At 44.9% G+C, this 27,234-nt stretch overlaps 1 protein-coding gene across 1 annotated transcript; it reads right to left on the bottom strand.

Annotated features, from left to right (window-relative positions):
- Positions 1-18,878: 18,878 nt before the first annotated feature.
- LOC140266830 (uncharacterized) lies at positions 18,879-21,959 on the bottom strand. The gene is made up of 3 exons (XM_072361931.1): positions 21,747-21,959; positions 20,539-20,808; positions 18,879-19,621 (listed from the first exon to the last, which is right to left on the bottom strand). The coding sequence occupies exons 1-3, from the start codon at positions 21,874-21,876 to the stop codon at positions 18,981-18,983; spliced, it is 1,041 nt and encodes a 346-aa protein (XP_072218032.1). The 5' UTR covers positions 21,877-21,959; the 3' UTR covers positions 18,879-18,980.
- Positions 21,960-27,234: the final 5,275 nt, after the last annotated feature.

The following is a 27,234-nucleotide window of genomic DNA, read 5'->3' as shown; positions in this document are numbered from 1 at the left end:
AGATGTATGACCTTTAACCTTTAACATGCTAACTGAGGCCTGGAGAGTCTGAGATGTATGACCTTTAACCTTTAACATGCTAACTGAGGCCTGTGGAGTCTGAGATGTATGACCTTTAACCTTTAACATGCTAACTGAGGCCTGTAGAGTCTGAGATGTATGACCTTTAACCTTTAACCTGCTAACTGAGGCCTGTAGAGTCTGAGATGTATGACCTTTAACCTTTAACATGCTAACTGAGGCCTGTAGAGTCTGAGATGTAGCTCTGGGCTTTTTCACCTTGGGGTGACCTTTAACCTTTAACATGCTAACTGAGGCCTGTGGAGTCTGAGATGTAGCTCTGGGCTTTTTCACCTTGGGGTGACCTTTAACCTTTAACATGCTAACTGAGGCCTGTAGAGTCTGAGATGTATGACCTTTAACCTTTAACATGCTAACTGAGGCCTGTGGAGTCTGAGATGTAGCTCTGGGCTTTTTCACCTTGGGGTGACCTTTAACCTTTAACATGCTAACTGAGGCCTGTGGAGTCTGAGATGTAGCTCTGGGCTTTTTCACCTTGGGGTGACCTTTAACCTTTAACATGCTAACTGAGGCCTGTGGAGTCTGAGATGTATGACCTTTAACCTTTAACATGCTAACTGAGGCCTGTGGAGTCTGAGATGTAGCTCTGGGCTTCTTCACCTTGGGGTGAGCTTGCCGGGACGTCTCTCTTTCATACCTAAACCCAGTTTTAGGTTTAGTTTGGTTCACTTCCACTAATCTTTGATCAGTGAAAGATGTGCTCCACCATCCTGTCGTGCCTTAGAGGGCACAGTTTTCACGAAGAGGACTCCGGTCACGGTCCAAAAACACCCCAAAAAACATCTTAAATACAGTAAAACACGAGGAACTGAGACTGAACAGATATAACAGTTACAAAGCTTAACTGAAACATACGAAAACAAATACATTTCAGATTTAAAATGACATTTTACAGAATAGTTAAACAGGTAAAATCATTCCTAATTGGTCAGTTTTTCCGCAGCTTTGGGAGCTCGGTTACAATAAAACACTTCTTTCATATAATTGCTCATTTTTAGTGTTGATTAAAGGGTTGTTCAGCTCTTTGCCTTCATTACATCTCATTCTCTCAACTCATGGTGGTGCGTTCAGGGTCTTATCTGAGAAAACTTCAACATTTACTTTAGATTTACTGCTTTTCACCGCTGTCAAACACACAAATCGAGTTTGACTCGACTCGCTAAATACACAGAATGCACATTTCTCCCAACTTTAGACCCTTTTTCAGTCCCTTCAGTCTTAAATGTGGGGCAAAGATCCCTAATCTAGCTAATTGTTCATTGGCCATGTTGTAAACTGCAGCTTCTTATCTGAAATTGGAAAATCCGTGGGCGAATTGATCAGAAGAAAGGAGCTTCACAGTCCTCGGAGAGAGGATTAAGCCGCTCCGTGTCGGCATATTTTTCTTTCAAATGAGGTTTAAAAAGAATTGCAGATGAGATACAAAGAGTTTTCTTTTCATCTTTTCGGTCTGGGTAATTTGCCTTTTTTTGTTGGTAAAGAGATAAAAGATGAGTTCTTTAGTCCTCTTGACCTCGACTGATGTGGGAGCCAATTGAACCGCGATCCTCTTTCAGATGTTCAGTCTCTGGTTTTATTTGATGATTCAGAAATCAGCTGGAACAGCAGATAATGATTTTTATTACCAGAGAGAAATTAACACACCAAATTAGACCCTCGGAGAGATTCATCAGCCTTCTGTTTGGGAAACGGGAGGAGGAATAACGGTCTTTATCGCAGCTTTTATTGAATATACACATGTATCTTTACATGATGTGCAAACAGAAAACAGAGCGCTTGTTTTCTGAGGTGCAGTCGACCTCTGACCTCTGACCCTTCACTGGACACAGAAGTTAACTCTTTGGGCTGCAGGGTCGAAATCAGGGAACAGATCACAGATGCACGAAGTGACGAAATGTTTAACATAAACCTGTAATTTCATTCAAAAGCAGGTGAACTGAACCCAAAACTTCAGCTCTGTCAGATCAAGCTTCAGCCCCAACTCATCATAAACTGCCGCCGAATCAGGAGCCCCTCGTCTCTTTCCATCCATCCATCCATCATCCATCCATCCATCTATTATCCATCCATCATCCATCCTTCCATCATCCATCCATCCATCATCCATCCATCCATCAGTCCATCCATCCATCCATCCATCCATCATCCATCCTTCCATCATCCTTCCATCCATCCATCCATCCATCCATCATCCATCCATCCATCCATCCATTATCCATCTATTATCCATCCATCCATTCATCATCCATCCATCCATCCATCTATTATCCATCCATCCATTCATCATCCATCCATCCATCCATCCATTATCCATCTATTATCCATCCATCCATCCATTCATCATCCATCCCTCCATCCATCCATTATCCATCTATTATCCATCCATCCATCCATCTATTATCCATCCATCCATCCATCCATCATCCATCCATCCATCTATTATCCATCTATCCATCCATCATTCATCCATCCATCCATCCATCATCCATCCATCCATCTATTATCCATTCATCACCCATCATCCATCCATCCATCCATCCATCCATCCATCCATCCTAACCCAAACCCAAACCCAACACCAAGTCCTTATATCTAAAGCCTCTCTTAATGAGTGCTGCACGGAGCAGTAATTTCATATCTGAAGCCGCAGGCTGATAAAGCTGCACACGTTTCCTGTTCCCCTTGTTAATCATTCTGTGCTGATAGAATTCATGGTAAATCTCGTTTCTGTCCTCCACGTTTTCGCTATCTTCATCATTATATAAGCGGCTCATCTTAAATAAGCATGAACTGAATGAATTAAACATTACAAACTCTAAATATCTGCAAAAGACAGAACAACAAAGCTGACGAAAGCTTTGTGCCACTGTGCCTGATCAATGTTTGAATCCACCCTCCCTCATAAATTGATGATTTTATCTCTGATTCAGACTAATTTGACAGTCAGCGTCCATCCTCCAGGGCTTCCTGCTGGCTGCTTCTTCACTTCCAGCTTTCCAGATGCAGATTGTGACCATCAGCACCAGTTTCCATCCGCTCCTCGTTAATGGCGTTCATTTGATAACAACTCGAGCAGTAATGGATGTAACGATGGAAACACCAGAGTCCCATCACAGCAGCTGAGGTCCATGTTTGTTGAAAAGCTTTCCCATTTTAAAGTAAATGTTTGGTTTGAGCAGCTGACTGATTGTTTCCAGCTGTTTCAGTTCCACTCTGCAGCTGAACCTGATTTAGATCCTAATTTACTCTGGTTCTGCTTTGGGGGCCAGAGCTGCTGCAGCTGCTGAAAGATAACGTCATCACTGTTATTAGGATAGAAGTTATCACTCCAGCCACTATCAGAAATACCACTCTGCTATCCCTCAGTATTCTCTGGGGGTCCCCACAGGTTAATCGTATGGGGGGTCACCCTCTCTTCAACATCAAACATCCTCAGCATCAGTCAAACTGTCATAAACAGGCTTTCTGGAGCTGTTTTAAAGGACTTGATGCCTGTTTCAACTCAGTTTAATTCAGCTTTATTATTAAAGCACCAAATCACAACAAATGTCTTCTCAAAGCACTTCACAGACGCAGTCCAGGTCAATTCAATTAATTGTTGTACAACTCAATAATCAAATCAAATTCATTGAAAATGAGTCCAATTCACACAGAGACAATAAAAAACAGCTCAGGAAACCAACAGATTGCACTGAAACCCGTCCTGAGCTGCATGAGGCGACTGTGGAGAGAAAAAACTGCCTTTTAACAGGAAGAAACCTCCATCAGAACCAGAACCAGGAAGGGTCCATCTGCCTGGACCAGCTGGGGCTGAGAGGACAGGAAAGAGGGGACAACAAGCAGCGTAACACCAGGCCAGAGACACCTGCTGAGAGAGAGAAACACAAGTTAATGACAGCAATGATGTCATCTGTACATGGAGGGAGGAGAGGTGCATCATGGGAGCTCCCCCAGCAGGCTGGGCCTATAGCAGCAGAACTATGGGATGTTTCAGGATCACCTGAGCCATCCCTAACTATAAGCTTTATCAGAAAGGAAAGTTTCAGCCTGATCTTAAAGGTAGAGAGGGTGTCTGCTTCCTGAAGCCAAACTGGCAGCTGGTTCCACAGAGAGGGGCCTGATAACTGAAGGCTCTGCCTCCCATTCTGCTTTTAGGGGCCTGATAACTGAAGGCTCTGCCTCCCATTCTGCTTTTAGGGGCCTGATAACTGAAGGCTCTGCCTCCCATTCTGCTTTTAGGGGCCTGATAACTGAAGGCTCTGCCTCCCATTCTGCTTTTAGGGGCCTGATAACTGAAGGCTCTGCCTCCCATTCTGCTTTTAGGGGCCTGATAACTGAAGGCTCTGCCTCCCATTCTGCTTTTAGGGGCCTGATAACTGAAGGCTCTGCCTCCCATTCTGCTTTTAGGGGCCTGATAACTGAAGGCTCTGCCTCCCATTCTGCTTTTAGGGGCCTGATAACTGAAGGCTCTGCCTCCCATTCTGCTTTTAGGGGCCTGATAACTGAAGGCTCTGCCTCCCATTCTGCTTTTAGAAACTCTGGGAACCACAAGGAAACCTGCAGCCTGGGCCTATAGCAGCAGAACTATGGGATGTTTCAGGCTCACCTGAGCCATCCCTAACTATAAGCTTCATCAGAAAGGAAAGTTTCAGCCTGATCTTAAAGGCAGAGAGGGTGTCTGCTTCCTGAAGCCAGGCCTGAGGGCTTTTAGCTTGAGTCTGAACAGCCGAACAACAACAAAAATGACTTTTAACATATCTGTCAGCGAGGCGTCTTCAGCTCTGCTTCATGACATAAAAACTTTATTCCTTCCCACTGCAGAATATCTCTGAACCATACTTTCTGTTGCACTTTGAGGCACTTTCCCCCCGGGTTTCCCTTTGGATGTTGAGTGATGTCATCCGTCTTTTATGCACAGATTATACTGAAAGCACACCTAAATCAGCAGAAGGATATTTATGTTTTGGAATCACGAAGCCAGAAACTGTGACACCGAGCTGCTCGATCAAGACGTCCAAAACAGATACTCTGAAACAGTTTTATGGCTCAAAAATTCTTCCTCGCTGCTCCGAAAACTCGCCAAAGTCCTGCACAGCGAGTCATTTCCCCGTGTCTTAATCAGCGGAAAGGCTAACTGTTTGTGTGTTAGATGCATTCACACCTCCTCCAGTTATTAGTTTCCGAGTTCTTTGATGTGAAAGGACCTTCAGCAGCTTCAGATCTGTTAATAAACTACCTCAGCCCACTTTTTAGGCTGCGTGGGTCAGTTCAGTTTCGATTAATCCAAGCGGCGTTGGCCTTTGCTTTGTGTGTTGACCCCTGCGGGAATATTTTAATGAGCAAGGACTGCTGTTACCTGTTGGTTTGATCTAACTATGTGAGACTCATCGTAAATCACTCGAGAGTGAAATTTTCATTACTTCCCTCTCTTTGAAATATTCAGCGTATAGAAAGCTGAAGTCTTTGGGTGATGGAAGCTGATTGTGAGAGTGCAGCTGAGCATGCCTTCAGTCAGTTTACCTCCTTTATGTCCCTCCTTATTGATCAGTCGACAGGAAGGCAGGCAGCGACCTGCAGAGCTGGAGTGGAGAGCCAGCTGAGGTTGTAGAGATCTGTTTTAAAACAGGATCCACATGGATGCATCAGGACAAAGTGACACATTTAAAACATAAAATGTAAAAACAGATGATCAGACAATGAGAGTTAAAAGGGAACTCCGGTGTTTTTAAACCTTATTTCTGGTTCATCTACTCACAGAGAACAGTTTGGTGAAAGTCGGCGTCCTTCAGAAGATATTTAGATAACTGGAGCTCCATATAACGGAGTGAACGGGGCTTAGAGGATGCAGCCTCTAAATAAGGCATTATCTGTCTTTATTTCACCAATACTTTAAGAAGAATGAATGAATGAACGTGTGCTATAGCTCTGTTAGCTCATAGCTCTGTTAGCTCATAGCTGCTGTTATGTGGCTACTTGCAGCTATAGGAGAGCTAACGGAGGGATTTCTACACAGGCACTCTACTGGGACCACTTCATCCACACGCCCCCCTGCAGCACAGTTTATTCACTCCGTGCTCTGTGACAGTCGGCTAACTTCACACAGAGTTTGCTGCTGATAGTTTTGTGCAACATGGCAGGATATTTATCAGATTTATGTAGAAATCCCTCTGGGAACTGGGCCGTGGTTCTGCTCAGAGCTGATATATGGCTTCCTCCTGGTGTGATGCAGCTTCAGCTCACATTTCTGGATGCAGCCGTGGACTGTGTTGAGTGGAAATGCTTTTCCCAGCTCCTCCTGAGCCCATGTGGCTGTATGGATCATGGTGGCCTGACGGTTTCTCCTGCAGTGCTGCCTGAGGGCTCCGAGCTCATCCAACAGGGCTTTCTGTCCTTGGCCTTTCCACACTGAGACTTCCCCAGACTCCCTGAATCTGTTCCCAATATCCTGCTCTGTAGATGCTGAAAGACCAAAGTTCTTTCCAGTCTGACTCTGAGGAATATTTCCTGAACTTATTGATGATTCTCTGATGGAGTTTGGCCCAAAGCGGTGAGCCACGACCCATCCTTGTTGGAGAGGCTGAACCTTTGGTGGAAGCTGCTTTTATACCCAATCCTGACACCCTCACCTGGCAGCAGGTAACCTGCTGGTTGGAGAAGCTCCAGAAGCTGTTGCTGCAGATTCTATAAACTTTTCTGTCTTTCTTTGACTCTACAGCAGCTTTTAGAGTGTTTTGCTGCATTAAACTAGATTTCTTTTGATTTTCCAAATACATAAAAATTGGTCAGTGAAGCAGCTTAAACCTGCTCAGAAAAGACAAAACAGGAGGATAAAATGTTTTTCTCTCATTCGATATGTGTCGGTGTGAGATTGGAAAGAACATTTTGAAAGGCTGAAAACTAGATTTCTGAGTGAAATTAGATAAAACTGGAGCTAACTGAGGCTCCACCAATAAGGTTCCAGCTTATGTTAGAAGAAAGAATTCTTTCTCTCTGCTTCTGTCTTTTCCTCTGATCTCTCCAGCATCTGATGCTTATTCTCGTCTTCCTTCTCTTCTTCTTCACTTCCTGTTGTCTTCCTTCTCTTCTTCTTCACTTCCTGTTGTCTTCCTTCTCTTCTTCTTCACTTCCTGTTGTCTTCCTTCTCTTCTTCTTCACTTCCTGTTGTCTTCCTTCTCTTCTTCTTCACTTCATGATGTCTTCCTTCTCTTCTTCTTCACTTCCTGTTGTCATCCTTCTCTTCTTCTTCACTTCCTGTTGTCTTCCTTCTCTTCTTCTTCACTTCCTGTTGTCATCCTTCTCTTCTTCTTCACTTCCTGTTGTCTTCCTTCTCTTCTTCTTCACTTCATGATGTCTTCCTTCTCTTCTTCTTCACTTCCTGTTGTCTTCCTTCTCTTCTTCTTCACTTCCTGTTGTCTTCCTTCTCTTCTTCTTCACTTCCTGTGACACTTTTCTTGCTGCTGTGTCTGACCCTGGGGCTCATTTTTGATTGTTTTTTACTGTTTTTTACTGTTTTAACTGTTTTAACTGTGTTTCTGAGGGTTTTTATCTCGTTGTTGGCGTTTAAAGCAAATTAAAGCTTGAAACCAAAGTAATAAAACACACATCTGAGCAGCCATGGATGAGTTTCACAGCAACTTTCCACACTGAGATTTCCCCAGACTCCCTGAATCTGTTCCCAATATTCTGCTCTGTAGATGCTGAAAGACCAAAGTTCTTTCCAGTCTGACTCTGAGGAATATTTCCTGAACTTATTGATGATTCTCTGATGGAGTTTGGCCCAAAGCGGTGAGCCACGACCCATCCTTGTTGGAGAGGCTGAACCTTTGGTGGAAGCTGCTTTTATACCCAATCCTGACACCCTCACCTGTCAGCAGGTAACCTGCTGGTTGGAGAAGCTCCAGAAGCTGTTTCTGTAGATTCTATAAACTTTCTGTCTTTCTTTGACTCTACAGCAGCTTTTAGAGTGTTTTGCTGCATTAAACTAGATTTCTTTTGATTTTCCAAATACATAAAAATTGGTCAGTGAAGCAGCTTAAACCTGCTCAGAAAAGACAAAACAGGAGGATAAAATGTTTTTCTCTCATTCGATATGTGTCAGTGTGAGATTGGAAAGAACATTTTGAAAGGCTGAAAACTAGATTTCTGAGTGAAATGAGCTAAAACTGGAGCTAACAGATAATAAGGTTCGAGCTTATGTTAGAAGAAAGAATTCTTTCTCTCTGCTTCTGTCTTTTCCTCTGATCTCTCCAGCATCTGATGCTTATTCTTGTCTTCCTTCTCTTCTTCTTCACTTCCTGTTGTCTTCCTTCTCTTCTTCTTCACTTCCTGTTGTCTTCCTTCTCTTCTTCTTCACTTCCTGTTGTCTTCCTTCTCTTCTTCTTCACTTCCTGTTGTCTTCCTTCTCTTCTTCTTCACTTCCTGTTGTCTTCCTTCTCTTCTTCTTCACTTCCTGTTGTCCTCCGTCTCTTCTTCTTCACTTCCTGTTGTCTTCCTTCTCTTCTTCTTCACTTCCTGTGACACTTTTCTTGCTGCTGTGTCTGACTCTGGGGCTGATTTTTGATTGTTTTTTACTGTTTTAACTGTTTTAACTGTGTTTCTGAGGGTTTTTGTCTCGTTGTTGGCGTTTAAAGCAAATTAAAGTAATAAAACACACATCTGAGCAGCCGTGGGTGAGTTTCACAGCAACTTTCCACACTGAGACTTCCCCAGACTCCCTGAATCTGTTCCCAATATTCTGCTCTGTAGATGCTGAAAGACCAAAGTTCTTTCCAGTCTGACTCTGAGGAATATTTCCTGAACTTATTGATGATTCTCTGATGGAGTTTGGCCCAAAGCGGTGAGCCACGACCCATCCTTGTTGGAGAGGCTGAACCTTTGGTGGAAGCTGCTTTTATACCCAATCCTGACACCCTCACCTGTCAGCAGGTAACCTGCTGCTTGGAGAAGCTCCAGAAGCTGTTGCTGTAGATTCTATAAACTTTCTGTCTTTCTTTGGCTCCAGAACAGCTTTTAGAGTGTTTTGCTGCATTAAACTAGATTTCTTTTGATATTCCAAATACATAAAAATTGGTCAGTGAAGCAGCTTAAACCTGCTCAGAAAAGACAAAACAGGAGGATAAAATGTTTTTCTCTCATTCGATATGTGTCAGTGTGAGATTGGAAAGAACATTTTGAAAGGCTGAAAACTAGATTTCTGAGTGAAATGAGCTAAAACTGGAGCTAACAGATAATAAGGTTCGAGCTTATGTTAGAAGAAAGAATTCTTTCTCTCTGCTTCTGTCTTTTCCTCTGATCTCTCCAGCATCTGATGCTTATTCTTGTCTTCCTTCTCTTCTTCTTCACTTCCTGTTGTCTTCCTTCTCTTCTTCTTCACTTCCTGTTGTCTTCCTTCTCTTCTTCTTCACTTCCTGTTGTCTTCCTTCTCTTCTTCTTCACTTCCTGTTGTCTTCCTTCTCTTCTTCTTCACTTCCTGTTGTCTTCCTTCTCTTCTTCTTCACTTCCTGTTGTCCTCCGTCTCTTCTTCTTCACTTCCTGTTGTCTTCCTTCTCTTCTTCTTCACTTCCTGTGACACTTTTCTTGCTGCTGTGTCTGACTCTGGGGCTGATTTTTGATTGTTTTTTACTGTTTTAACTGTTTTAACTGTGTTTCTGAGGGTTTTTGTCTCGTTGTTGGCGTTTAAAGCAAATTAAAGTAATAAAACACACATCTGAGCAGCCGTGGGTGAGTTTCACAGCAACTTTCCACACTGAGACTTCCCCAGACTCCCTGAATCTGTTCCCAATATTCTGCTCTGTAGATGCTGAAAGACCAAAGTTCTTTCCAGTCTGACTCTGAGGAATATTTCCTGAACTTATTGATGATTCTCTGATGGAGTTTGGCCCAAAGCGGTGAGCCACGACCCATCCTTGTTGGAGAGGCTGAACCTTTGGTGGAAGCTGCTTTTATACCCAATCCTGACACCCTCACCTGTCAGCAGGTAACCTGCTGCTTGGAGAAGCTCCAGAAGCTGTTGCTGTAGATTCTATAAACTTTCTGTCTTTCTTTGGCTCCAGAACAGCTTTTAGAGTGTTTTGCTGCATTAAACTAGATTTCTTTTGATATTCCAAATACATAAAAATTGGTCAGTGAAGCAGCTTAAACCTGCTCAGAAAAGACAAAACAGGAGGATAAAAGGTTTTTCTCTCATTCGATATGTGTCGGTGTGAGATTGGAAAGAACATTTTGAAAGGCTGAAAACTAGATTTCTGAGTGAAATGAGATAAAACTGGAGCTAACAGACGATAAGGTTCGAGCTTATGTTAGAAGAAAGAATTCTTTCTCTCTGCTTCTGTCTTTTCCTCTGATCTCTCCAGCATCTGATGTTTATTCTTGTCTTCCTTCTCTTCTTCTTCACTTCCTGTTGTCTTCCTTCTCTTCTTCTTCACTTCCTGTTGTCTTCCTTCTCTTCTTCTTCACTTCCTGTTGTCTTCCTTCTCTTCTTCTTCACTTCCTGTTGTCTTCCTTCTCTTCTTCTTCACTTCCTGTTGTCTCCCTTCTCTTCTTCTTCACTTCCTGTTGTCTCCCTTCTCTTCTTCTTCACTTCCTGTTGTCTCCCTTCTCTTCTTCTTCACTTCCTGTTGTCTTCCTTCTCTTCTTCTTCACTTCCTGTTGTCTTCCTTCTCTTCTTCTTCACTTCCTGTTGTCTTCCTTCTCTTCTTCTTCACTTCCTGTTGTCTTCCTTCTCTTCTTCTTCACTTCCTGTGACACTTTTCTTGCTGCTGTGTCTGACTCTGGGGCTGATTTCTGATGGTTTTTTACTTTTTTAACTGTTTTAACTGTGTTTCTGAGGGTTTTTATCTCGTTGTTGGCGTTTAAAGCAAATTAAAGCTTGAAACCAAAGTAATAAAACACACATCTGAGCAGCCGTGGGTGAGTTTCACAGCAACTTTCCACACTGAGACTTCCCCAGACTCCCTGAATCTGTTCCCAATATCCTGCTCTGTAGATGCTGAAAGACCAAAGTTCTTTCCAGTCTGACTCTGAGGAATATTTCCTGAACTTATTGATGATTCTCTGATGGAGTTTGGCCCAAAGCGGTGAGCCACGACCCATCCTTGTTGGAGAGGCTGAACCTTTGGTGGAAGCTGCTTTTATACCCAATCCTGACACCCTCACCTGTCAGCAGGTAACCTGCTGGTTGGAGAAGCTCCAGAAGCTGTTTCTGTAGATTCTATAAACTTTCTGTCTTTCTTTGACTCTACAGCAGCTTTTAGAGTGTTTTGCTGCATTAAACTAGATTTCTTTTGATTTTCCAAATACATAAAAATTGGTCAGTGAAGCAGCTTAAACCTGCTCAGAAAAGACAAAACAGGAGGATAAAATGTTTTTCTCTCATTCGATATGTGTCAGTGTGAGATTGGAAAGAACATTTTGAAAGGCTGAAAACTAGATTTCTGAGTGAAATGAGCTAAAACTGGAGCTAACAGATAATAAGGTTCGAGCTTATGTTAGAAGAAAGAATTCTTTCTCTCTGCTTCTGTCTTTTCCTCTGATCTCTCCAGCATCTGATGCTTATTCTTGTCTTCCTTCTCTTCTTCTTCACTTCCTGTTGTCTTCCTTCTCTTCTTCTTCACTTCCTGTTGTCTTCCTTCTCTTCTTCTTCACTTCCTGTTGTCTTCCTTCTCTTCTTCTTCACTTCCTGTTGTCTTCCTTCTCTTCTTCTTCACTTCCTGTTGTCTTCCTTCTCTTCTTCTTCACTTCCTGTTGTCCTCCGTCTCTTCTTCTTCACTTCCTGTTGTCTTCCTTCTCTTCTTCTTCACTTCCTGTGACACTTTTCTTGCTGCTGTGTCTGACTCTGGGGCTGATTTTTGATTGTTTTTTACTGTTTTAACTGTTTTAACTGTGTTTCTGAGGGTTTTTGTCTCGTTGTTGGCGTTTAAAGCAAATTAAAGTAATAAAACACACATCTGAGCAGCCGTGGGTGAGTTTCACAGCAACTTTCCACACTGAGACTTCCCCAGACTCCCTGAATCTGTTCCCAATATTCTGCTCTGTAGATGCTGAAAGACCAAAGTTCTTTCCAGTCTGACTCTGAGGAATATTTCCTGAACTTATTGATGATTCTCTGATGGAGTTTGGCCCAAAGCGGTGAGCCACGACCCATCCTTGTTGGAGAGGCTGAACCTTTGGTGGAAGCTGCTTTTATACCCAATCCTGACACCCTCACCTGTCAGCAGGTAACCTGCTGCTTGGAGAAGCTCCAGAAGCTGTTGCTGTAGATTCTATAAACTTTCTGTCTTTCTTTGGCTCCAGAACAGCTTTTAGAGTGTTTTGCTGCATTAAACTAGATTTCTTTTGATATTCCAAATACATAAAAATTGGTCAGTGAAGCAGCTTAAACCTGCTCAGAAAAGACAAAACAGGAGGATAAAAGGTTTTTCTCTCATTCGATATGTGTCGGTGTGAGATTGGAAAGAACATTTTGAAAGGCTGAAAACTAGATTTCTGAGTGAAATGAGATAAAACTGGAGCTAACAGACGATAAGGTTCGAGCTTATGTTAGAAGAAAGAATTCTTTCTCTCTGCTTCTGTCTTTTCCTCTGATCTCTCCAGCATCTGATGTTTATTCTTGTCTTCCTTCTCTTCTTCTTCACTTCCTGTTGTCTTCCTTCTCTTCTTCTTCACTTCCTGTTGTCTTCCTTCTCTTCTTCTTCACTTCCTGTTGTCTTCCTTCTCTTCTTCTTCACTTCCTGTTGTCTTCCTTCTCTTCTTCTTCACTTCCTGTTGTCTTCCTTCTCTTCTTCTTCACTTCCTGTTGTCTCCCTTCTCTTCTTCTTCACTTCCTGTTGTCTCCCTTCTCTTCTTCTTCACTTCCTGTTGTCTCCCTTCTCTTCTTCTTCACTTCCTGTTGTCTTCCTTCTCTTCTTCTTCACTTCCTGTTGTCTTCCTTCTCTTCTTCTTCACTTCCTGTTGTCTTCCTTCTCTTCTTCTTCACTTCCTGTTGTCTTCCTTCTCTTCTTCTTCACTTCCTGTGACACTTTTCTTGCTGCTGTGTCTGACTCTGGGGCTGATTTCTGATGGTTTTTTACTGTTTTAACTGTTTTAACTGTGTTTCTGAGGGTTTTTATCTCGTTGTTGGCGTTTAAAGCAAATTAAAGCTTGAAACCAAAGTAATAAAACACACATCTGAGCAGCCGTGGGTGAGTTTCACAGCAACTTTCCACACTGAGACTTCCCCAGACTCCCTGAATCTGTTCCCAATATTCTGCTCTGTAGATGCTGAAAGACCAAAGTTCTTTCCAGTCTGACTCTGAGGAATATTTCCTGAACTTATTGATGATTCTCTGATGGAGTTTGGCCCAAAGCGGTGAGCCACGACCCATCCTTGTTGGAGAGGCTGAACCTTTGGTGGAAGCTGCTTTTATACCCAATCCTGACACCCTCACCTGTCAGCAGGTAACCTGCTGCTTGGAGAAGCTCCAGAACGCCTTCATGTTTATATTCAATGGGCTTCTTCTCATCTCTCCCAGTATATTAACACAGATACTGGTACCTTGTAGCTGCCAGAATCCAGAGCTTGAACCGGTTGTTCTGAATAATACAACAACAGAAAACTCCAAACTTTTACTTTAATTATTTAAAAGAAATGCAAAGATAAAAGAAAGCAACCTGTTCCCCACTTGCCTCTGAAGGTTGACATCTTTACTACATTGAAAACATTCGCAGCCTCTGTTGTTGGTTTTTAAAGTGAATCCTTCGGCGAATTCCTCACAGTCGTGTCTTCCAGCTATTCAGTTCTGCTCCATCGGTTTGGATCCTCCAACAGCCTTTTGTGAACCTAATTTATTCTTGTTTTTTAAGGTAAACAAAGCCCTGTGGCAGCCAGACTCCCTCAGAGAGGCACAAGCTAAAGTCAGCGACCAGTTTTCTGTTCTGACTCATCTTCACTCACCTTCTCAGCTAAAATATATCCAGCTCACAGCTAACTCTGCAGCTGTGAGCCATTACCGGTGTTTCAAAGGCTCAAACAGCCTGAAGTTAGTTTTCTTTATTTCAAATTATGAATGAGTTGCTTTCAGAGGTGAATGAGACTTTGTGTGTCCTTAGAAAGATGAATAGTTGGGAAATGAGTGAAGGAAACTAGTGGATTTAAAGCAGTAACACAGACTTAATGAAGCTGTTCCTCCAGTCAGAAACACTCCAGCTCTATAGATACAGATAGTTACTGTATGGATCCCAGAGGGAAACAGGTTAGCAGTTAGCTGTAAGTTAGCAGTGAGCTGTGAGTTAGCAGTGAGTTAGCAGTTAGCTGTGAGTTAGCAGTTAGCTGTGAGTTATCAGTTAGCTGTGAGTTAGCAGTTAGCTGTGAGTTAGCAGTTAGCTGTAAGTTAGCAGTTAGCTGTGAGTTAGCAGTTAGCTGTGAGTTAGCAGTTAGCTGTGAGTTGGCAGTTAGCTGTGAGTTGGCAGTTAGCTGTGAGTTAGCAGTTAGCTGTGAGTTGGCAGTGAGCTGTGAGTTAGCTGTGAGTTAGCAGTTAGCTGTGAGTTATCAGTTAGCTGTGAGTTATCAGTTAGCTGTGAGTTAGCAGTTAGCTGTAAGTTAGCAGTTAGCTGTGAGTTGGCAGTTAGCTGTGAGTTGGCAGTTAGCTGTGAGTTAGCAGTTAGCTGTGAGTTGGCAGTGAGCTGTGAGTTAGCAGTTAGCAGTGAGTTAGCAGTTAGCTGTGAGTTAGCAGTTAGCTGTGAGTTAGCAGTTAGCTGTGAGTTAGCAGTTAGCTGTGAGTTGGCAGTGAGCTGTGAGTTAGCAGTGAGTTAGCAGTTAACTGTGAGTTAGCTGGAAGTTAGCAGTTAGCTGTGAGTTAGCAGTTAGCTGGAAGTTAGCAGTTAGCTGGAAGTTAGAAGTTAGCAGGTAGCTGTGAGTTAGCAGTTAGCTGTGAGTTAGCTGGAAGTTAGCAGCAGATGCTAGCAAACAATGCTTTCTCATCAGCAGTAATGGACCGAGCCGGAGCTGTGCACAGCGTAACTCGCAGTAATGCACGTGGGTTACCTCACCCTCACCCTAACCCTAGAACTACTTCTCTGTTCTAAATCGGTGAATATGTTCCTGATTCCTCTGTGAAACTAAAACGCTCTTATGTACCTGTGACAGTTCAGACTCCCTGAGGTGAGGGCAGTGATGTCTTCCTCTTGATTTATGGAGATTACTGACAGCATCTCGTTTACCTGTAGAGCCTCCGTGGGCCGCCATGCGTGGCGAGCACAGTATTGTAGCAGATTGGGCAGCCCGCCATCAGAGTGGCGGGAATGATGTCAGCGGGGACTGATTGACAGAATACCCACTGAGCTGCAGCGCGGTGAGGAGACTGGCAGAAAGGAAATTGCTGTCAGTCAGAGCGCAGCTTCAGTGCTGATACTAATGATGCCGCGCTGTCACATCTGCGGCGAGTCGCCGGCTTCCCCGGGCGGACTCGCCCTGCTGTCAGCAGCCAGCAACGAACAGGACAGGAAGTTATTCCCAGAGGTGCAGAGTGGCTGCACAACTCCTATTTTACACCGTTTTAAAACAAGCTGCTCGTAATTAATGTCTGACTTTTCCCTCGATTCCGTTCGAACATTTCCAGGCTGTAAAGTGGCTTTAATGCAGTTTAGAAGGATTTTTAAAGGTTCGTTATGTGGAGGTGTTTGAATTCTCTGACTGAACATCTGTCACTCCTTGTCTGGCTCTTTCTGAAGGTAACCATGTCTGCCTGCAGGGTTGTGGCTTTCGCCCAATGGGCATTAAAACATGCCGTGGGTTGGTAAAACGTATTTTTACCACATTCAGCCTGAGGGAGGAATTAGTTAGTATTCTGGTTGCATCGTGATGAAGGAGGCGGTGCCTGCAGGCGGGGGGAAGGGTGGCGATGATGGAGGCGGTGCCTGCAGGCGGGGGGAAGGGTAGCGATGAAGGAGGCGGTGCCTGCAGGCGGGGGAAAGGGTAGCGATGAAGGAGGCGATGAAGGAGGCGGCACCTGCAGGCGGGGGGAAGGGTAGCGATGAAGGAGGCGATGAAGGAGGCGGTGCCTGCAGGCGGGGGGAAGGGTAGCGATGATGGAGGCGGCGCCTGCAGGCGGGGGAAAGGGTAGCGATGATGGAGGCGGTGCCTGCAGGCGGAGGGAAGGGTAGCGATGAAGGAGGCGGTGCCTGCAGGCGGAGGGAAGGGTAGCGATGAAGGAGGCGGCGCCTGCAGGCGGGGGGAAGGGTAGCGATGAAGGAGGCGGCGCCTGCAGGCGGGGGGAAGGGTAGCGATGATGGAGGCGGCGCCTGCAGGCGGGGGGAAGGGTAGCGATGATGGAGGCGGCGCCTGCAGGCGGGGGAAAGGGTAGCGATGATGGAGGCGGCGCCTGCAGGCGGGGGAAAGGGTAGCGATGATGGAGGCGGTGCCTGCAGGCGGAGGGAAGGGTAGCGATGAAGGAGGCGGTGCCTGCAGGCGGAGGGAAGGGTAGCGATGAAGGAGGCGGTGCCTGCAGGCGGGGGGAAGGGTAGCGATGAAGGAGGCGGCGCCTGCAAGTGGGGGGAAGGGTAGCGATGAAGGAGGCGGTGCCTGCAGGCGGGGGGAAGGGTAGCGATGATGGAGGCGGTGCCTGCAAGTGGGGGGAAGGGTAGCGATGATGGAGGCGGCGCCTGCAGGCGGGGGGAAGGGTAGCGATGATGGAGGCGGTGCCTGCAGGCGGGGAGCAGGGCGGCGCCAGCCCCGCTGATGACCACCTGAACCTGCACATCTGAGTGAAATAACTTCTGCAGGTCAGCACTGTGTTAGGCAGCTGTGAGAGAAAAGTGCACGTTTAAAGTGCACGTTTAAAGTGCACGTTTGACCTGCTACAGAAGCAGTGGGAGGAGGCCTCTCAGTTAAGGAGGACTCCTTATATTTCTCTTGGAGCTGCAACACACTCATTCTCTCAGAGTCCAAGTGACGGTTTCCTGGGAGAAAACCCCACATGTGATGATGATGATGAAGATGATGATGAAACACCCCCCCCTCCCCCCTGCTGGGACGCTCTGCCTCTCATCTGAACTGTATTGATTTGGAAGTGCAGCAGGTGAGAATCTCCTCCCACAATCCCTCCGCCTCCCTTCCTTCACGCCGTTTTCTTTCGGTTGGTGTTGGAGCGACAGCTTGAGATGAAGCCGAGGCTCTTCCTCACTGTGGGAGGCGTGTCGCTGGCACCTGATGTGCACTAACGTGCGCTAACGTGCGCTGACGTGCGGAGAAGCGACCGTGACGCACATCCCAACATGTGGGAGGTGGTGGAGCGCCTGCTCCAGCTCAAAGTTGTGATCTTTAGCAGCGAGCTGCTTTTTTTATATTAGGAAGAGTTTAGAGAGCTTTTAAATCACAGAAAGGAGTTTGAATTCTGACCAACTTCTGCTGTAAAAAGCAGAAAATGTTGAACCTTTAGTACCTTCAAAGCCACTGAGCCGGTGGAGGCGGAGCTAAACTGAGCCGGGCGGCTGTAAAACATCTGAACACGTTTCATCAGATGCAGACGGTTGAATTCTTTCATATTTAGCATATTTAAAAGCTTCATGGTTTACAGCCTGAATCGTTTCTCTCTGCTTCCATCTACAGGATGAAAGATTAAACTGGAATATGTGGTTTAGTTTGTCTCAGTAATGAGAGACTCGAATCTTTCTTTCATTAAATTAACTATTTTAAACAATAAAAATCTTATTTTATCAGCGTATCTTTCTACATTAGTACGTTAGCTTCTTTTAAAGGGGAACTCCGGTATTTTTAAACCTGGACCTTATTTCCTCGAGATCCATATAACGGAGTGAACGGGGCTTAGAGGATGCAGCCTCTAAATAAGGCCTTATCTGTCTTTATTTCACCAATACTTTAAGAAGAATGAATGAATGAACGTGTGCTATAGCTCTGTTAGCTCATAGCTGCTGTTAGCTCATAGCTGCTGTTAGCTCATAGCTCTGTTAGCTCATAGCTGCTGTTAGCTCATAGCTCTGTTAGCTCATAGCTGCTGTTAGCTCATAGCTGCTGTTAGCTCATAGCTCTGTTAGCTCATAGCTGCTGTTATGTGGCTACTTGCAGCTATAGGAGAGCTAACGGAGGGATTTCTACACAGGCACTCTACTGGGACCACTTCATCCACACGCCCCCCTGCAGCACAGTTTATTCACTCCGTGCTCTGTGACAGTCGGCTAACTTCACACAGAGTTTGCTGCTGATAGTTTTGTGCAACATGGCAGGATATTTATCAGATTTTGACGACGTGGACAATGACTTTGAGTAAGATGGACGTTCTTACCGGAGTGAATCTCTGTTGTTCAACTCTGTTGAATAAAAGGGGCCCCAGAATTGAATCCTGAGGAACTCCTCGTACCATTTTTTTTTACCTACAGACACAAAGTAGTAGTTAAGGAAAACAGTTCAGTACTGTGGCAGAAAGTCAGTGTCAGTGTCAGTGACTTTCACCAAACTGTTCTCAGTGAGCAGATGAACGGATTTCATGCCAGAAATAAGGTTTAAAAACACCGGAGTTCCCCTTTAAATGATTAAGTATCTTCTCTTTATTCTCTAATTCGATGGAGAAAACGTTTGTTGGATAATAAAGATTCCTTTAGGCCTGCTTTTCATTGAACTGTGAGTTTGGTGACTGGAAACCAACGCTGGAAGCTTCCTTTTGTTTTTTGCTGCCGTTAATCCCTGAAAACTTTGGCTTCGCTGGTGGAAGCTGACGGGCTCGTTTCTGCGGGGGAAGGCAGCATTAATGCTTCCTGGTTACTGTGGTGGAAACTTCTGCAGGAACATTAAATACTGGAACAGGAGGATTTTATTCAGAACTCCTCAGAAAAGCTCGTACAAATATAAACAGACTTCTGCAGGATCGACTGAAATGTTCCACACAGAATTCCTAAAAATGTTCCTGGAGTCACTGAAGCTTCATGGCTCCAAACTCGGCCTCGTGCAGGAGCTGCTGCATCTTGGTTCGGATCCACGACTGCTTCTCTGCGGTCAGTCTCCTCATGGCCGGGGCCAGGCTCAGCAGGAAGAGCGTGACGTCGTCTCTCTGGTCCACGTCCCGCTCCTTCTGGGCCTCGCGGGCCTCCATCCTCCTCAGCAGCTCCAGCAGCCCGTCGGCGCTCTTCCTCCTGGCCCGGGTCGGCCTGGGAGACGCAGGCTCCTCGCCGTCGTCATCCGTGTCGATTAAAATCTCATCGACGTCTCCGTCCTGCTCCTCGGTCTTCAGCGGGTTCATCCTGGACGCCGTCCAGGGCGGCGGCAGGCTGTGTTCCTGCTGGTCGAGCGTCTGTTCGGGGGGCGGCGGCTGATCCGACGGCTGCGAGGAAGACGCTAAGGATGTGGCGAGGGAGGTGACGGACTGCATCATCCTCTCAAAGAGCTGCTTCATGTTGGCCTGCTGCGTGACCAGGCCGCCGTCCGCAGCGCCGGCGCTCAGCTCCACCTTCGCCTCTTTGAGTCGGGCGCAGTCGTAGGCGTCAGAAGACGAACGCTTCCTGTGGCCGAAGTCGATGGATGATGATGTCGTCGTTGCATCTGCGACAGCGAAGCCTAAAATAAAGAAAACGCAGGTTTAAGCCGTGATTCAAACCTTTTAAGACGAAATCTGTTGATGAAAGTGGAGCTGAATCTTTGCTGGAGATTGTTCAAATCATTTGTATTTCACAGCTAAACGACCAACAAAGGTTTTCCTCCACCTTTCTGTGCCTCCACCTGCTGCTTCTCATCAGATTAAACTCATTCAGCTGCTTTCAGAGCGTCTCTGAGAAGGAAAACACGAGGAAACACGGTTTAAATGGTTCTGCTTTGTTTTCAGAGGCTTCAGTGACTCTGCAGATGAGCTGCTCCTGGTTAGCATCACTGACCGGCTCTTTGGTTCTGGCTCCACGCTCTGCTCCTCGTGTCCAGCGAACTGGAACAGCCGTGATTGGTCGAGCGTATTTCAGTCGTAAGAAGGCAGAATCTCGGTCAGCTAACACACCTTGGAGGCTAAGCCTGGTGGCACATCCAGGTTCTGAGCTGCCAAACATCGGAGAGCTTTTAAGGAAACGTCTGAAGACGAGTTTAACTGAACACCATTTCCCATCATGCACCTGGCGGACGTTCTTAACAACGATGAAGGCGACCGATGAGCCGCTTTTAGCCACAGAGGAAACGCCGTCGAGACATTCGTGCAGGTGCAGTCGGTTGCCATGGTTACCCTCAGCCCAGCTTCCTGTTTGAAGCGGCGCACGTGTTGGTTAAAAAAAAACGCCGAATGAGTCACTTAACGACACGATTTCCATCAAATACGACCGAAGACGATGATATTCACCGTGTTTTTGAGAAATTCCACCTTAAAACGGTTTTATTTTTCAGAACTTTGGTGAAGTTGCTCCTCTGTTTCCGGCTTGGAGCAGAGCGCCAGGCGCTGAGGACTCGACCCGAGCAGCTTTCTGTGAATGAGGGAAAAGATGCGGCGAACAAACCGTAAGTCTCGTCGTCATCGCTCCGGATCTCTGTGGTCGTGCTGCAGCCCACCAGCTCGTGGATGTGGGACGGCTGCGGGTCCAGGGCCCAGCCGTTGGTGCCCGCCGCCCTGGCGTCGATGAAGGGGTTTAAAAAGGACAGAATGGCGGAGTATCTCCACGGTTTGTAGTTGGACAGCCCGACGCCGCTCTCACGCCTGTCCTTCTCACGCTGCCTCTCCCTCCGGTGCTGGTCTCTGAGCGTCTTCCACTTCCGTCTGCACTCCGACTCTGAAAGTTTCAAACAAAACGGGTCACATCACGGCGCCCGATGCCTCTTATTCTGAGACACGTTGCCTTTATTAAAGCCCAAACAAGACATTATTCTAAGGCTTAAAACAGTAAAAGTTCTTTCTGCACCTTTGAAGCTGAGCTGCTCATATTTCTGAGCTCTTTCCAGCTTTTCCAGGAACATTAAAGACTGTAGATCTGATAGAAATATCATAATCAAAATGTAAGATGGTCATTTACTTTGTAATAAACAGTCTGTGTGTGGTTAATGGTTAATAACTGTATTAACTTATTTAAGTCTCTGTGTTAAAGACACCTACAAGGTAATAAATGGTTAATAACATCTCCTGTTTTTATATAAATCTCCTCAGACTGTATCTTTCCCACAGATCTGGTTCAGTTTTGGATAAAACAGCGATCTGGTGGTTGTTCAAGGGCAAAGAAGCAAATAAATAACCCTGAAACTGAACCGAAAATATGTCATAATGATGACATTATGAAGCTAAAACAGACAAAAAGCCACTTGGGAAATGATCACAAATATCATCACATAGTCACCACCTTCACACTTTACCTGCCAATTAATCATCAATAGAAGGATGTTAACTATATAATAAACTATGTTTGAAAACCTAAATGTATCAATTTATCTATTTAGTTTGTGAATCAAACGATGTTTTTATGACGTGTTCTTTAAAAACGCATCAAAACTACAAACCGGAACCAATGAGCTGAAAGCCACAGTCGGAACATAATAACAGACGGACCCGCTTTGTTTTGATTTTGAATCGGTGGGGAGGGAGGGGGGGGGTCTTTTTTCAGGCGTTTCTCAGCTCTCTAACACTTAACTTTGCTTCGTGTGAGTAACAAACACGTATCATGGTGCGTTCAGGGCCCGGCCTGTGGCGTTTTTAAGCCCCGGAAAACTTCCCACTCACCGGGGACTCCGACCATCTCCGCGATCTGCCGCCACGCTTCGCTCCTCATGTTCAGGTCGCGGTACGTCACAGAGTTCGTGTCGTACAAACTCGGGAAGCCGGAGACAGCCACGATCAATTTATACTCCATTTCTCCCTGCAAACTCCCGAGACTATCTGCCGGAGCAGAGAGACGCCGGAAACAACATTAAAAAGTATAGAAAAGGACCGTAATTCCGTTTCCGGTGCGTCACGGGCTCTTACGTGGAGATGAATAAATCCATTTCCGCTATCATGTGACGTTATTCTCACATTTTTATGTATTTATGAGGAAATATTTTTTATGAACAGTTCTGATTTGACCTTTTTATATGTGCCGATGATGTCTGATTCTTGTGTTATTTGCATTTTACTACATTAAATGTTGTAAAAGCTGCATTTATAATATGAGTGAAATTCTATTTCATTATTTATATATAACATTTCATCCCTCCTCTGGGCAGCTTCTTCATAAAGTTTAATGGAGAGAGACTTAAAAACTTGTTGGAACAATGATGTTGTTTCAATCCAAACAGCTAAATTCAGACCCTGTGTGGCTTTAACTTTTGTAATAATTCCTGTTAAACACAGAAACACCTGAGACAGCAGAATCTGCTTCCACATGCTGTTAATTACACATTTAAACCACGTGACCAAACCATTAAAACCACGTCTGGTGTCTGCGGTCCATCAACATTGGCTTGTTGTCGTGTTTTAGTGACATTTTAAGCAAAGGAGAATGATTTGTAGGTTACCGACATGCTGCCTTCCTTAATTAGAGCTCAGATTTCATCAGAGTGGTTGAACTCTCGGATTATCTGTGATAATCAGCCACTAATGAGCTCCTTTAGGAAACATCTTCCTTTGTGTTAAAGCTTTTTTTCAGTTCATTTGATCTCTAAGTTCCTCATTAGCACCTCCTTACACCACCCAGCAGGTGGCGCTGCATCACAGACAAGAGCTGAAATCCAGGTGAAGCTGAACAGTCCAAAGAAGGAAGAAAACCTTTAAAAAGTGACAGAAAACCTCACTAAATGCAGTTTAAGTGATTAAAGATGGGAAGCGTTGACATTTGAATGCCTCATTGTGATTAATCAAGCTTTTATTTCACTTTATAAGGTGGAAATTTAGCTTCAGACCTGGGAAACATGCTGTGTGGGGAACGTAGTTGCGGTGGAGCGTTTGTGGGAAGTGAGAAGGACAAAGAGCGACTTCTTCTCCCTGATCGGTCCGAACACGCTGTGGTTCGGTACCATCTGAGCTCTGGACTGATCTGGATGAGGTTGAATCTGCAGTCGCAGCTTTTAAATGTTGTAAAAACCTCGTTATTACAGATGATTTCAGTGAAGCAGCCTGGGAGTCTGAACAGTTTAAACCTGCCTGAGTCAACAGAAACACGTAAAACGTGCACACTCCAGCCGTCGTGCACGTTCTGCCTCTCCAACACCCCTCCAGTGTTCTGGCTTCCAGCTCCCTGCTCGTTCTGTTTGTCTTCAGTCCCTTCAGCCCTCGCTCTCTGATTAATGACCACTAAATCACCCGCAGTCACGACAGCAGGGCCACGAGTCCTTCGCTCTCTTCCTCCTTTTCTTAGACTTCCCTCCTTCTTCTGTGGTGTTCCAGGTGGCCCTCCCCCTCTTATTGTCCTGGAACAAACCGGAGGAGTGCCCTCGAACCACAGCTGAACAGCCGGCCTCTTCACCTTCGAGCTGTTTCACAGTTTTAGTGTTTCTGGAGTCATCTGGAGGAGAATCCAGAGCTGATGACACCTTCGGTTACCGTGACGCTTCAAGCTGAAAAGGCAACGAACCTCCCTGAGCTGAGCCGTCCAGCTTAAATCTCTGAGTGTGTGTGTTCAGGGTGTGTTTGTGTGTGTTTTTGGACATACATGTAAAAGCCTGATGCTTCAAATCCAGATAAAACTTGTAATCTTCGGTGTATCTGTGTCAGTTTACTGATGAACCACCTTTAACTGGATGTAAACACGTTAGTTTGACTAAATGAAGCTTCTCCAAACTCAAACAGGACGAACGAATCAAACCAATCCTGCATGAAACTGGGCTGAAATGCTCCTCGATGCTCTGAGCTGCTGCAAAAACAGTAAAGTTTCAGTGTAAATGAGCTCTGAGCTGCTGCAAAAACAGTAAAGTTTCAGTGTAAATGAGTTCTGAGCTGCTGCAAAGCTCCAGCTTGTTGCATCTTTCAGTAAAAACAGTAAAGTTTCAGTGTAAATGAGTTCTGAGCTGCTGCAAAGCTCCAGCTTGTTGCATCTTTCAGTAAAAACAGTAAAGTTTCAGTGTAAATGAGCTCTGAGCTGCTGCAAAAACAGTAAAGTTTCAGTGTGAATGAGCTCTGAGCTGCTGCAAAAACAGTAAAGTTTCAGTGTAAATGAGCTCTGAGCTGCTGCAAAAACAGTAAAGTTTCAGTGTAAATGAGCTCTGAGCTGCTGCAAAAACAGTAAAGTTTCAGCGTAAATGAGCTCTGAGCTGCTGCAAAAACAGTAAAGTTTCAGTGTAAATGAGCTCTGAGCTGCTGCAAAGCTCCAGCTTGTTGCATCTTTCAGTAAAACAGTAAAGTGTCAGTGTAAATGAGCTCTGAGCTGCTGCAAAAACAGTAAAGTTTCAGTGTAAATGAGCTCTGAGCTGCTGCAAAGCTCCAGCTTGTTGCATCTTTCAGTAAAACAGTAAAGTGTCAGTGTAAATGAGCTCTGAGCTGCTGCAAAAACAGTAAAGTTTCAGTGTAAATGAGCTCTGAGCTGCTGCAAAAACAGTAAAGTGTCAGTGTAAATGAGCTCTGAGCTGCTGCAAAGCTCCAGCTTGTTGCATCTTTCAGTAAAAACAGTAAAGTTTCAGTGTAAATGAGCTCTGAGCTGCTGCAAAAACAGTAAAGTTTCAGTGTAAATGAGCTCTGAGATGCTGCAAAGCTCCAGCTTGTTGCATCTTTCAGTAAAAACAGTAAAGTTTCAGTGTAAATGAGCTCTGAGCTGCTGCAAAAACAGTAAAGTGTCAGTGTAAATGAGCTCTGAGCTGCTGCAAAGCTCCAGCTTGTTGCATCTTTCAGTAAAAACAGTAAAGTTTCAGCGTAAATTAGCTCTGAGCTGCTGCAAAAACAGTAAAGTTTCAGTGTAAATGAGCTCTGAGCTGCTGCAAAGCTCCAGCTTGTTGCATCTTTCAGTAAAAACAGTAAAGTTTCAGTGTAAATGAGCTCTGAGCTGCTGCAAAGCTCCAGCTTGTTGCATCTTTCAGTAAAACAGTAAAGTGTCAGTGTAAATGAGTTCTGAGCTGCTGCAAAGCTCCAGCTTGTTGCATCTTTCAGTAAAAACAGTAAAGTTTCAGCGTAAATTAGCTCTGAGCTGCTGCAAAAACAGTAAAGTTTCAGTGTAAATGAGCTCTGAGATGCTGCAAAGCTCCAGCTTGTTGCATCTTTCAGTAAAAACAGTAAAGTTTCAGTGTAAATGAGCTCTGAGCTGCTGCAAAGCTCCAGCTTGTTGCATCTTTCAGTAAAAACAGTAAAGTTTCAGTGTAAATGAGCTCTGAGCTGCTGCAAAAACAGTAAAGTTTCAGTGTAAATGAGCTCTGAGCTGCTGCAAAAACAGTAAAGTTTCAGTGTAAATGAGCTCTGAGCTGCTGCAAAAACAGTAAAGTTTCAGTGTGAATGAGCTCTGAGCTGCTGCAAAGCTCCAGCTTGTTGCATCTTTCAGTAAAAACAGTAAAGTTTCAGTGTAAATTAGCTCTGAGCTGCTGCAAAAACAGTAAAGTTTCAGTGTAAATTAGCTCCGAGATGCTGATGCATCAGCTTCTCTGTGCTGGATCCTTTCCTCAGTTCATCATCTGCAGTTTTCTCAGAAAAAAATGATTATTAGAATTAAACTCCATGTTTCCAACTTGACTGAAACAAACAAACAACTTTCAAACTTAAATCATTCAGTTTAAACAGTAAACTTTTCTTTTTGCAATACACCACATGCTCTCCTGCTGCATGCACGTGCGCTCCTTCCCATTTATTGTGCACGTTTGCCTCGTTCATGTGTGGTGGGCACGGCGACAATAAGAGCCTGTGTTGCTGCAGCAGGGGGCAGGAAGCACCAGGAGGGCAGAAAGAGGGCAGAGAGGGGCACGAAGTCAGGTCAAACACCCTGGGAGAGCAGGCCTGGGAAAACCATGGGAACACTGGAGGGGGGAGGCTGATGTAGGAGGGGAGCGGGGCGCCATGTTCGCCATCCTGAGGAGCACGCCAGCCAGATGAATTCTGTTTGATGACATAAGCAGCAACTTAATAACTCTGATTATCATTTTAAAGTGTCAGTGCAGGCTGGGTGTTATTCCCTGCTTTGTGTCTCATCTGCTGTCTGTGGAGGACAGAAGTAAAGTTGTCTGGACTTAGCCAATAATCTAACATATTAATGTATTTCCCACTCGATCTTCGACCGTTTCCAGATACTTTTGACCCTGCTGGCACCCAAACAGACCCAGGTTGGGAATGTCCTGCACCTTCCTTTAATCTGAGCAGGATGTTTGCTCGTTGGTGGGTTTACGGCTGGGGAGACAGCAGAGAGTCGCCAGCTTCCTGAAAAATGTTTTGGGATATCACGTGTTATAAATGGGGAATTAACCAAGGTTTTGTGTGTAATCGCAGAGATAATCTTGGGTAAGCCTCCTCCTGCGGCCTGTGGACATCGGCTCTGAGGGCGCCTATCGCCGTGTGTGATCTCTGATCGCCGGCCCCGCTGGTAAACTCCACCAAACAATGACTGCCTCTCAGCAGCGATAAAGAATAACACTCTTTCACTCCAGAAACACACAATTATCCTTCTCTGTCTTCATCCACCTCACTCTGGGCTCCGTCTTCCTCTTCTTCTGTGGTGGGTCAGATGTTAATTCAATTAAAAGCACACAGACCCCCCCTTCATTCGTGTCTTTGAGTCTTGGGCTGGGAAAATGGAGGCGAAAGGATCGTTTTTCACAGATCCAGAGTGACTTTGGTTGGTGTAAAAGCATCAAGGAGCCTTTTCTGCAGGCAGAGGAAGAAGGAGATGTTTCCGCTGTGATGTAACTGAGGCAGGGAGGACATGGATGAGGGGATTTGGTCAGATCAGAAGAAGTAAATAAATATTCCACCACACCCCTCACAGCTACTTTAACTGTTTCATTGGCCTTATTGTTTTCTTTGTATTAACATCTGTGCAGCTGTTGGGCTTCTTCTTCCCACTTCAGCTGCGATATAAACGAGATTTTCTGTTTTTTGAGCACATTTAAGACAACATTTTTATTTAAAAAGGCGTTAATATGTGTAAATGTTTAACAAAGGAACCTTTTAGAGATCAAAGTTTTCCACAAACACTTGGAGGTTTAATTTGTGTGTCCAGAGTATTTTGTGTCTTTTCCAGAAGTAAAAGTTCCTTTTAACACCTAAAAAAACATGTATTTATTTAACCAAATAGGGACCAAAAGCAGACGAAGGACTGAAAACA

The sequence above is a fragment of the Leuresthes tenuis genome, unplaced genomic scaffold, assembly GCF_036924035.1.
Source record: "Leuresthes tenuis unplaced genomic scaffold, fLeuTen1.0.hap1 SCAF_13, whole genome shotgun sequence".
In the NCBI taxonomy this organism is placed as follows: Eukaryota; Metazoa; Chordata; class Actinopteri; order Atheriniformes; family Atherinopsidae; genus Leuresthes; species Leuresthes tenuis.
Note: the sequence above shows the minus strand (reverse complement) of the source record. Positions and strands in the feature narration are given on the sequence as shown.